Source organism: Brassica oleracea, chromosome C1 (genome assembly GCF_000695525.1).
Source record: "Brassica oleracea var. oleracea cultivar TO1000 chromosome C1, BOL, whole genome shotgun sequence".
Classification (NCBI taxonomy): domain Eukaryota; kingdom Viridiplantae; phylum Streptophyta; class Magnoliopsida; order Brassicales; family Brassicaceae; genus Brassica; species Brassica oleracea.
The window spans coordinates 29,818,940-29,831,279 of record NC_027748.1 but is presented as its reverse complement, the minus strand read 5'-3'; the positions used below and the strand labels follow the sequence as shown (position 1 = coordinate 29,831,279).

Below are 12,340 nucleotides of genomic sequence, written 5' to 3'. Positions count from 1 at the left end.
CTCGGATCGAATCCGGATCTCGGATAAAAGTCTCAGGCCTAATGGAAACTGTGATAACCATAATCCATTATTATTTTGCTTCCTACTAGTATATACAATGAAAAGCACAAAATTCAAGCTCTGGTATTTATTTCTTGGTTAATGGACTAATTAGCCAATAAGTAGATTAGTTAGAGGAAAAAATAATATAATGTATCTCATCTTTCAAAATTAATATAAAAAAATAGACAATAATTTTAAGGATTTACTACCTAGTTGAACGACAATATTTTCAATCATTATGTGAAGATAACCTGAATTATATATACAATGATTCATTAGTTACTCTATACAAACATGTGTGTGTGGGGGGGGGGGGGTTTAATTATACAAACGAATTATTAAGAATGTACTGATAATTTAATAACTTTGATGCCCCTTGCTAAACCTATTTATGTACACAAATGCCTCTCTCTCTCTCTCTCTCTTTCTCTCTCTCTATATATATATATATCATTAGTTACTGCATATATATGCGTATGTTTATATATATATGGGAGTTTAGTAGTGGTTGCTCATTTGTGACTTCTCAATACATTTATCTCTTGTGTATCTTTTGCTCCTTTAGCATGTCTTTTATATACATCTATCGCAAACCCTAGTAACTCGTCCAAGGTCAGCCCTCTTCTATTTCATCGACCCAATAGTAAACAAGTTTGGAATTTTGGTGTTAATCACTTATTCTTTTCGTAATTCAGACATAGGTTTGGTCTTAACAAGGTTTTTTTCCTTTTTTTTATTGTTCAACGTGTGGTGTTTTTCATGTATATGTTTTGATCAACTGACTCTGAAGCTCATGGATCGTTGTCGTTAGGTCGTGTTGGAGTCAAGAAGCTAAACCGTAACTAGCCTTAAGAGTTCAGACGTTTATAATCAAGTGCGAATGGCAATGGATAAAGATTACTCGGTACGTACCTATATCTTAATCATTGATTTCTTCTCCAACATATATAAACATAATAAAGATGTATATATTTGTATATGAGTCAGTTTATGTTAATTTCGATATCAATTTGATTCTCCGGTTTCTTTCAGGAACCCAATTTCTTAGGTGAATCCTCAGGCGGTAAGGATGATACCAGCGCTGGTATGATAGACTACATGTTCAACAGAAACCTTCAGCAAGAAAAGCAATCGATGCCGGAACAGCATCAACTGTCTCCTTCTCGATTCGGAGCAACGCCAACTTTTGATAAAATGAGCTTTGCAGACGTGATACAGTTTGCGGACTTCGGTCCGAAACTGGCGTTGAGCCAGACCAGAAATGAAGACGATCAAGAAACCGAGCCGGGGATGGACCCGGTTTATTTCTTAAAGTTCCCAGTCTTGAACGATAAGATAGAGGATCATAACCAAACTAATCATCTCAAGTCTCAAGAAGGAGGTGAGTGTGAAGGTAACATAGGGAACGTGTTTCTTGAAGAAAAGGAAAACCAAGAAGATGAAAACGATAACAACTCCGTGCAGCTCCGTTTTATTGGAGGAGAAGAAGAAGAAGATAGAGATAACAAAAATGTTACCACAAAGGAGGTAAAGAGCAAGAGGAAGAGAGCTAGAACAAGCAAAACCAGCGAAGAAGTGGAAAGCCAAAGAATGACTCATATCGCGGTCGAGAGGAACCGTAGGAAGCAAATGAACGAGCATCTTCGTGTACTCAGGTCTCTCATGCCTGGGTCCTACGTCCAAAGGGTATTATTCACATATATATATATTTTAATTTTTTGGTAAAAAAAAAGTGTTTTCACCTCTTTTGCCGGGACCACGGTAATTCCAGTGGAGCATCGCGTACTGGTCATATATTTTTATTTTGTGATTGTGTTCATATAAATAACTGTGAATGTCTCAAATTTTGTAAAAAAATAATAAATAATGCATGCAATATAATAGGGAGATCAAGCGTCAATCATAGGAGGAGCAATAGAGTTTGTACGAGAGCTTGAGCAACTCCTACAATGTCTGGAATCACAGAAGCGTCGGAGAATCTTGGGAGAAACTGGAAATAGGCATCTTGGGGACATGACCGCGACAACGACTACTTCTTCTCCCATAACTTCGGTTAATAATCCCCAGATTATTACCGGAAATGTAACCGATTCAGAGGGTGGAGGAGTACTTCGGGAGGAGACGGCAGAGAATAAGTCGTGTTTGGCTGATGTAGAGGTGAAGCTGCTAGGGTTTGACGCCATGATCAAGATACTTTCAAGAAGAAGACCAGGACAACTGATTAAGACTATAGCTGCTTTGGAGGATCTTCATCTCTCTATCCTTCACACTAACATCACTACCATGGAACAAACCGTCCTCTACTCCTTCAATGTCAAGGTAGGTTTCACTTACATATAAACTTTCTGAGCGCATATTTTAGTTATTAATCTATATAAATCAAATTAATAAGCCATAAAGAAAATAAAAATAGTCTACTAACTAGAAAATATTCATATAAGACAAAATTACAATTATAGGCTATAGCATTAATTATGCTTAAGGTATATTTTCTGATTTTATTAAACAAATTTAGGGCTGTACAAAATTTAATGAAAGTGTTTTACAGCAGCACCTAGTTACAGGTTTTATCGACACACAAAAGAGAACATCATAAAGGAGTCACAAACGAGCGGTGTATTATGGATTTGTATTGTTATAAAAAAATATGTAGCAAAATGATAAAGGCTAACATGAGGTGATGTACAACATGTGCAGATTACAAGTGAGACAAGGTTTACGGCAGAAGACATTGCAAGTTCGATCCAGGAGATATTTAGTTTTATTCATGCAAATACCACCATGTAATGAATTATATATTTCTCCTTTTATTTCGGTCAAAGGTACTTTTCACAAGTTTACGTTTGTGGCTTAAAAACAAAAGTTGATGATGAATCCATTTTAAACGTCTTTTTTGTGTTGTTTATTTTCATTTTTACAATACTCCAAACCGTCTTTTCCCTCAGGGATTTGTTTAGCACAAACGAGACGATACAAGTTTAAAACTCTCTTTGGGGCAATTATCCAAAAGGCAAAAGAATTAAGTGCATATGTAAAACAAATTTGGGGAAACAGGTGGATGAAACTACATAAGTGTATTAAAATGAAAACAAAGATACGACAAAAGAAAACGAAAGCTAAAACTGTTGGGTATTATTCATTTAGTAGCAAAAACTTTCGGGTTAGAGTAGGATGCCAATTTCCCGATTCCGGCTTCTACCTTCCGAGTCATATAATTTCATATGCCTCCGGATAAAAAGAAAAATTTCTAAAGAAAATATGAATATCCACAAATTTCAAGATATAGTCGAATCGCCTTAAACCTAAAAAAAATGAACCATCAACTACAGAAGAAAGACCATACGGTCATCATCAATAGAAAGGTATTCATGAGTCATATGACCCATATCTCATGATACTATCAAGAATTATCCCTAACAGTTTGGCGCTAGAAAAAGATGCAGTTTTAACTATATGACAATGTGATATGCAGAAGAGACATTACATGTTTTTCGCAAACACTCGTAATCCAAACCACTTGGGGGCAAAGACTAGATCCATAATCTCACACAGCTGGAAACCCATATCACTTCTCCAACGAAGGATAACACTGTGCTAAAAACAGTAGGAAGAGTCAACGCCGCAACTGGTTACGAATTCCTACTGGTTTCGGCTCTCAAATACGAATCATACCTCTAAATTCTTTGGATTCATGGCTCCAACTAGGAGCAGTCACTACCAATATCAATTGTTAATCCATTTCCGACAATTTGGCTGGCCCTAGATGCCACCAATTCATCCAGGTGCACAACTTCGTCTCACAGGAAAAAAGATGTAAGGTCCTTAAGCAGAAGACAACACATTTCTTTATGATATAAATTTTGACGAGTTCCGAAAGCAAGGGGAGCTAGAGGAAGGATTTTTGGGAATACTATAGGCATACCAAACCACCACTACAAGGTAACGGAAAACCACATTTAATTTCTTCATGGTTTATAGCATGTAGACAGTAGTTCAATCTAAAATCAGCTTAAAATCTGGGTGAATAGAACACTTCTCAAGTACTCAATGAATCCCATCAAAATTGTTCAAGTTCCGCAATAACGACGATCATTGAACAAATAAGTACATCTCATTGGATATGGGAGTTAATGAATTGCTGAAGAAAAATTTCCTAAACGAGTTCTTAACGAAAAGACAAGAACTAACAAAAACAGGAGAGCACTGCCCAAACACCATGTGAGTTGCAACTACTGATTTGGATCTTGCCATAAGCATTTTTTTCTCACCTAAGGAGTTGGACAAAATATTAAATCTACATCAAGATGTGCTGGCCATTAATTCCTTCACTCCACTGAGAGAAAAACATACCATGAGAACACATGTTCCTACTATTAGTCACACCAAAAGGAAAGATTTTGATCTTATAGCAGTAAACTAAGGCTATCTCCGGCTATTCATGCAAAAGAGTTAAAGACTACAATCAGTTGTAAGCAGAAAGAAAGCCAAAGTTGCAACAAAGAGAAACAATTAACAAGGGTCTATGGCTGCTCACCTTACGAGAAAAAAAGTTCCAACAACTCCATGGCTGCTCATTTTCCGAGGAAGAAAGCTTAATCAACTTCATGGCTGCTCAATTTACAAGGAAGCGAGCTTTGGCAATTTTACTACTGCTTATTCCAAAGGGATATATGATTCGATCAAATTGCAACAGCTCACTCCTGGATAAGAGCATGTTGTACAAATCCAAAACCATTGATATGCAAAGGATATGAATCCTACAACCTTAGTAGTTGTTCATCCCATGCAAGAGGCAGGAGCCGACGCTCTAATTTCTGCTTACCCAAAGAGAAAGCATTGATCAACAATATGCATTTGCTTACCGGTAATAAAATCAAGGCTGTGAGCTTCAGGAGCTGTGCTCTTATTTTATAGTTTAGGAAGTAAGACTTTATATTAGTGGAAATCCTCTTCAACTTTGGTATATTCCTCTTACCAAAAATCATGTTTATTGAAGATGAAATATTAATAACTATGTGGTTAGCCCGCATGGATGTACGGGTATAAATATTGCATGAAGAAACCCTCATGTATATTTATGACATGAATGATAAAATGAAAAAAAAAAAAACGTTTTACCAGAGACATTGTCCAGTACCAATGTTCGACTGCCAATCTCAGTCTCAAAACATCTAGTGGGTATGTCAACTGCATAGGAATCATCAAGATGCAAGAATCAGAATGATAAATTAACATATTTATATATACTATATATATATATATGCGCTATGAGCATTACAATATTAAAAATCAACTTTTAGTTTCAAATAGTTTGAAAATCAAATATGTCAGTTTTATATTGTTAGAAGAGTTGTGAGATCCAGTGATATGTCAATAGCATTAATCTAAATTACTAATAAAAATTCTTGTAAATAATTTTGATCAAATGATTAACCAACTCATGATCAATGAACTAAAAATATAATTTAAAAAACTTTCTAAACATCATAATTTTAACTTCCCCCTCTTTTAACTTTGTGTCTTGCTTGTAAAGTTCTCCTAGTTTTTTGTCAATCTCCAAAATATTATCTCTCGCATAGTTTTGAGTCAATGTTTAATACAAAACTTATATTCGATTAAGAGTTATTTCGCTGTTATGCCTCACTTTGAAGGGACATTGTGGAATCAGTACCCCTGGAAAGGAAATTAGTGTGAGTAGTCCCATTATTTCAAAATATCAGTGCTACCCTTCAAACTGGCAAGCTAATGGCAATGAAACGAAATGGCAGGTTAACGGCACGGCTTCAAATGAGAGAAATGGCAAGCTAATGGCAATGATCTTTCGTTTAATAACAAGGAATTTATTCACTTTGTTGCTCTGTAACCTTTTCTATGTGGTGTGCAAAACATTTAATCATTTTCTTGCTCTTTATCCTTTTCTATGTCGTGTGCAAACCATTTTATCTTCATAGTCACCTGTTGTGTGTAATTGTGAGTAGGCGCATAAAAAAATAGAAAAACTATTGTCTGAGATTAAAAAATCCTATGGGTTATTGGATACAGAAAGATAAAAAAGAAAGATTTAAACAAAGATGATTTGAGCTACAATGGTGTCCTCATGGGTTATTAGAGATAGATAGAGAGATAATGTCTTCATTTCATCAAATGGGCTCAATCCTATCTATAATGGGCACTTGTCACATGATTAAACGTTTAAATGGAAAAAGTAAACGGCGAATAAAAATCTCGCGTGTATCCATCCCAATACTATGATAAATGGGCTCAGTCCCCTTAATGGGCTCATGTCAACTGATTGTTTGGATGGCAAATGTAAACAATAAAAAGAAAGCGAGAAATCATCGTGAATCTCTCTATCGCGTATATCCGCGATGAAATCCCTAATTTTAACCGCCCTAGCGTTTTGAAAGAAAGTCGTAAAAAGAAGAAGCTTTTTGGATATCGCCTCCTCTCGACTGTCTCCCACGGTTCTCTCGTAATAATAGGTAATTTGGATTTTGTTTGATGAAGAACTTTGTCTGGTTGGTTTGTTGATGTCCTTGATTTTCAGGTTTTGAAAAATGGTTAACACAAGGAAACTAAAGGGAGAGAAAACCCCTACTACTGAGGAAGAGGATAGAGATACAAACTTGGCCGCAGCCAGTGAGAACATAAACCCGATGGATTCGGTTGAAGAAGAAGAAGAATAAGACGATAACTATGTTAACACGAGGATGAGTGATTCTATGTCACTCTGTTAGTTTGAGAAATAAATTGGTATAATTAGGATGACTATTTCGTTTTCTAAATGGAATAAATGGTAGTGATTGATGTTCAGTGAGTAATTGTACTAAAACTAGTCTGATTTGTATCCTTCTCTCCACTGTATGATTGTTGCAGGATTTAATTGAATTGGGAGAACTAGATAATGCTAGGGAAGAAGAAATGGGAGAGTTGATAGCGTTAGACATGAGAGTCACTGCACTAGAAGAAAAAGCTGTAGATGAGAAGAACAAGATTGTAGATGCGAAGAACGAGATGGAGGCGTTAGACATCTTGTTGGCTTCATTGGAAGCTTATTTTAAGGAAGTAGGTGATGACTCACCTGAGGACTCACCTGAGGACTCACATGAGGATGTGAAAGAGAGGGAGAAAAAAGGAAAGGGGGTTAAATGGTCGGTGCACACACTGGATGACAACCTGAACAAGATAATGAGTAGGTCTAAGAAGGAAAAATGAGATCTTTGTACCTGGCTATAAACTTGGTTTTGTTGGTTGTTGAAAATATGGTGGAAAAAGTCTTAACTACTGCTATATCTCGTTGTTTTTTATGTTTAAGCTTATGTTGGTTGATGTATAACTAACTTTGATGTTTATTATCTGAAGGTGTAGTACTGGTAAAACATAACAACCTAGCGAACAAAAAAACATAGCAATATATAAGTTTAGAACACAAGAGATAAATACGAGAGCACCACCAAGTTCATAAGATATTTCGGGAATCTAACACACGAAATTAAGAAAAACCCTTGACTAATTTCTTGAGCTCTTCGATCTCCTTACTCATTTGTTGAATCTTTAATTGCAGCTTCAAGCGGGTCTGGACCTTGTCACGAGCGCCTTTCTTCAAATCATTCACCTCATCTTCGAGTGCTTGAAGACAGCAAATGCGAAAGTGCGAGCCATCATCCTGAAGGTTCAAGGGTAATTTTGAAAGTTAACAAATTAACAAGAGAAACAAACGTATATTCGTATACCGCACATCATTCTAACCTCAAACACTTTGCATACATAGTACCGCTTTCCTTGCTCGCTTGTCTCCACTATGATAGATTGACCACAAGCACACTTGTTTGGTATGCCATGGTTTGCGTCCGCAACTGCATAGAGCCAATCACATTCCCTTTTGTGTTGCTTCATCTCGCTGTAGCAAGGATCCATCATTTCTGACTAGAGAGAGATGGGGAGAGAGAGAGAGAGAGAGAGAGAGAGAGAGATAGAGAGAGAGGGGGGGAGTAATGAATCAAAGAGGTCTTGAAAGTGAAGTTCATTTACTTTTAGGAATCCCTCCAAAATCAATTTTTAGTTAATTTTGAATACAGGATTATGAAATAAATTACGAGATGAAAGTTTTGGTAGAGATAAATTATATTATCTCTATAACCCTCCATGATGATTTTACATATGAACAATTATATTATGATATTAATTACGAGATGAAAGTTTTGATAGAGATAGTATTATAAAATGTTTTTTAAAGTTTTGACCGTTTAAGTAAATTTACATAATTAAAATTCTTTTTTTTTACAACTAATTAAAATTCTTATTTGTTTATTTAACAATAATTATTTATGAAAAAATGTTTCGGGTATAGGATATAGTTTTAGAGTTTGGGATTGAAAGAATGAATACATAAACAATTTGGAGAATAGAAGGAAGGGAGTGTTCGGAAGAAAACCAAAAGATCCGGTCCGTTGATTTTGTCAAATCTAATAGCTTGTGATCCGCGTGATAAATGTAGCAGCCAATCACGAAAGATGAAGAAAGACAAGAGCTCTGGTCCATTGATTTTGTCTTATCTAGCGGCTGATAATAGGTTGTGGAAAAAAAATTATGTTTATTAATTACGGACTCTTCCTATAACTAAAATCAATTTAGAAATCTGACTATGATGTCGCCACTATATACATCGTACATGTGCCATCTATTTATCACCCGGTACATCGTACATGTGCCATCTATTTATTACCCGGTACATCTTGTAGTGTCAGTGTCAGGTCCCGGAAGCTAGTTGCGCTCGCACACCCTGTAGAGGATTTGATAAGGAGCACCGAGGGTAGTGAGGGTGAATCCAGTCCACCCGAAGCACATATAACCCGTGAGAACATAAATGGCCGATTTGAGATCAACACTCTCCCAATCGTATGATTTCTCAATGAGGGGAGTCAGCATCACAGTGTTGATCACATCAGGATCAAATCCGAAGTGAGTTCCCCGGATTAACACACCATCAGCCGTATGGCACAGATTCGAGATAAGTTTTCGAACAACTCGGGGGAAAAAAGGACGCACATGCAGAACAGTGTAAGACCACTCTACCCTATCTATGATTCTACGGGCTTCACGTACATCAGCTTCATAAGGACATAGAGTACCTTGAACCACAAATCCACGCAGACACTTATCTTCGTATTTGAGACGAGCGATATCATTTTCATGACGTCTCGTCGGAGCTCCAACAGGGAAACGATCTCTGACGAAGAAGGCACGATTCGTTTGAAGACGATTCTCAAAAGAGAGATAGGGAATGGGAGCGGAGAGATCGAGAAATTGATAGTTCGCCATGAGATTTTGAGAGAGAGAGAGAGAGAGCTACTAGACGACAAATGAGAAAAAGAGAGTAAGAGAGACATTCATACGTCCCGTCATGACTTTATACTTGACACTCAACCGTCTCGTGAACCGCTTAAAACCCTCCTTCTCTAGCGTAGCCAACACAGTTGTCATGTTTTTTTAACAAATATTTTATTTATAAAAATGTAACATTACAAAGAAGATAAAAGGAATGCAACCAGATTTTTTTTTAACAACTATTTTATTTATAAAAATGTAACATTACAAAGAAGATAAAAGGAATGCAACCAGATGCAATTGGAAATCAGACATTTCTATGGATATTATATTGTGGATAATTCCTAGAGCTACAACGACAACAGGAATAGTTTACATGTCTTATTCTAATACTTTAAAACATATTTGTGATTTAAATTAATTACCAACCTGGTTCTTTCAGAAACACATTATTGGCCATGGTTGCGGTTCCCTTGCCTTTAACCGGCTTTTGCTTTGCAAAACACAATATTGGCTTGCAATTGTGATCCAAGTCCACAAATTGTATCTTGTTGCCCAAGTCTTGAACTCTTTTTGTCTTCATCTGTCATCTCATTTTCGACTTGGAAAACAAGAATTTTCGACTTGGAAAACAAGAATTTCCAATCTTGATTAACAAGAACATTCATCGTAAATATGAAATCTATCAAATCTAAAGATCAAATTATTAGCGACTACAAACCAAACAAAAACCATAATAATTGTATTGAGCCTGACGGAAAACAACAATACTACAACAAACAAACGCTAAACTGACCTACACTCCCCCTGAATGAGTGACTAATTAGTTGAATAATGATGTCTTCAATGATCTCGGAGTCTTCCATTTATATCACCCAAACAACAATGTCGCAACTTTGCACGTTGATCTATTATGCCTTTGTTGCATTTGGTACACACATACGACCTTTTCTCCTTAATTGTTGATTGACTTCGCTTGGAAAATGTTGCCTTCTTTGATTTTGATTTTTTTAGCACCCTGAGTTGGCTCCTTTGATTTTGTTTTCTTAGCACCTTGAGTTGGCTTCTTTGATGCTGGGCTACTCTGGAAAAGTCCTTTTTTCACCCTGGGGATGGAGTGATGGGAACAATAATCTTTGCCGAGTATTTTGGTTTCTTTCTTGATGATGGATTAGTTGATGGCATTCTCCGCGATAGATTGGTTTGCTTCTGTCTTATTGGAGTACTGGGGGCTTGATTACGACCACGTTTCTTTGTTGATGTAATACGTGAAGACTGATTACCTTCCTTTGTTGCTGGAGGTGGATTGCTCGTAGTGATTGTCTGGTTCTTCTTTTTTAATAGTTTTGAATCGCTTGGCTTTTTCAATTGCAGATAAGTATCTCTTCATCTTCGGTCTCCCGCGTTGTTTTCCAATTGCGGGTGGCAGACACACTTGACTAAGTACATCGGCGGGATCAAATCTTCATCTGTAGGGTTTATAGGATCTGTGTACGCTTCAACCAAGTAGCCCTTTGTGTAAAGAGGATCCACTAGGGTAACTTCAACAATTTTCCGACATTTAGCCACTTAATTGCGTGTTCACAGGGTATCTTATCGAGATCATATTGCTTACATGTACAACTCCTCTGCAAAAAAAGGAAGTATATGAATCAAAACGGAGACAGATGAGAAATGGGCAGAAGTGAAACTCTATGCTTTCATACCTTTTCTAGATCAACCATACAGTTAAAATCTCCACCGGTAACATAGCTACGGTTTGAATCAATATGTTGTACAGTTAATGTACCGATGTTGGCGTGTCTCGTATGCAGTGTGAGTTCAGCTTCTTCTGTGAGGTTTGTTTTCAACGAAGCAGCTTCCTCTCTCCTTTCCGCAAACCATCGTGAAAGCATCTTTCTAATAGAATCCACAAAATATGCAATAGGAAACGTTATGTCCTCCTTAAGCACGCCATTATAATGCATTCTACAAAATTGCTTGTCATGATATCATATCTATCTCCTGGAAAATGTGAACGAGCCCACATTCTAATATCTGCAGTTTCCAAATAGTGGTGTATTTTGCTGTCTTGGCTCGAATGACTTCAAAAATTTCGTCAAATTCCACCTGTCGATATACTCGAGCAGCCTTTTTCGCCAAATCTACCATTGTCTTTTTGAAACCTGTCATGTTTTTTCCAAGGTGACATAACCATATGCCCCTATCAGCTTCAGAGAAAACATTCGTAAGAGCCTTGGCTATTGCTGAGCATCGGTCAGAGATAAAAGCCATATTTTTACCATCACCTACCACACCTCACAGCTGAGTAAAAAACAATTCCCATGCAGCTGCATCCTCTGCATTTACAATCCCAAAAGCTATAGGATATATACCCTTATTTCCATCCTGACATGCAGCCACAAACATAACACCTCTATACTTACCACTTAGATGTGCTCCATCTATAACAATAACCCTCCTCATGAACGGAAAGCCTTTGATACATGCGCCAAAAGCAATGAACAAATACTTAAACCTTTTCTCAGCATCAAGTTCAAGCTCTGTTATTGTACCTGGATTGGCATGCGCTATTTTGTATAGATACGAAGGCAAGTCCTTATAGCCACTGGCATGAGTGCCTCTGACCATCTCTCGTGCATATGCTAATGCACTATGAGCCTTCCAATAACATATGTCAATTTGATAAACAGCCTTTATACAGCCCATAATATGCTTAGGCCAGATTCCTTTAAAATCACTGCCACCACTAAATCCCTCAACATAGATCTTGCCAATACATTTTGCATTTGCCTTTCGGTGGCGAGAATACCTATCGGCCGCAGAGCATATATGAAGATCAGTATATTTACGAACGAGGAATTCTGAAGATGATTTCGACATAGTTGCAGCACGTATCTTCCAGGAACATCCAGGAACAAAGCACTTTGCGTAAAATAAATGCTTCCAAGACTTTTTGATGATGAAATCA

General features: G+C 37.0%; 1 protein-coding gene across 2 annotated transcripts; it reads left to right on the top strand.

Annotated features, from left to right (window-relative positions):
* The first annotated feature begins 491 nt into the window (after positions 1–491).
* Positions 492–2,933, top strand: LOC106325082 (transcription factor FAMA-like). Of its 2 annotated transcripts, none has more exons than XM_013763110.1 (5): positions 492–654; positions 854–946; positions 1,075–1,728; positions 1,927–2,361; positions 2,740–2,933. In XM_013763110.1, the coding sequence occupies exons 2-5, from the start codon at positions 923–925 to the stop codon at positions 2,827–2,829; spliced, it is 1,203 nt and encodes a 400-aa protein (XP_013618564.1). In that variant the 5' UTR covers positions 492–654; positions 854–922; the 3' UTR covers positions 2,830–2,933. The 2 variants fall into 2 exon arrangements, with proteins under 2 accessions (XP_013618564.1, XP_013618572.1); XM_013763118.1 differs by lacking the exon at positions 492–654 and adding an exon at positions 673–743.
* The last annotated feature ends 9,407 nt before the right edge of the window (positions 2,934–12,340 follow it).

Coding starts and splice junctions, on each gene's coding strand:
- LOC106325082 (XM_013763110.1), top strand. CDS start 923: ATGGCAATGGATAAAGATTACTCG. Junction 1,729..1,926: donor CTGGGTCCTACGTCCAAAGG/GTATTATTCACA, acceptor GCAATATAATAG/GGAGATCAAGCGTCAATCAT. Junction 2,362..2,739: donor TCTACTCCTTCAATGTCAAG/GTAGGTTTCACT, acceptor CAACATGTGCAG/ATTACAAGTGAGACAAGGTT.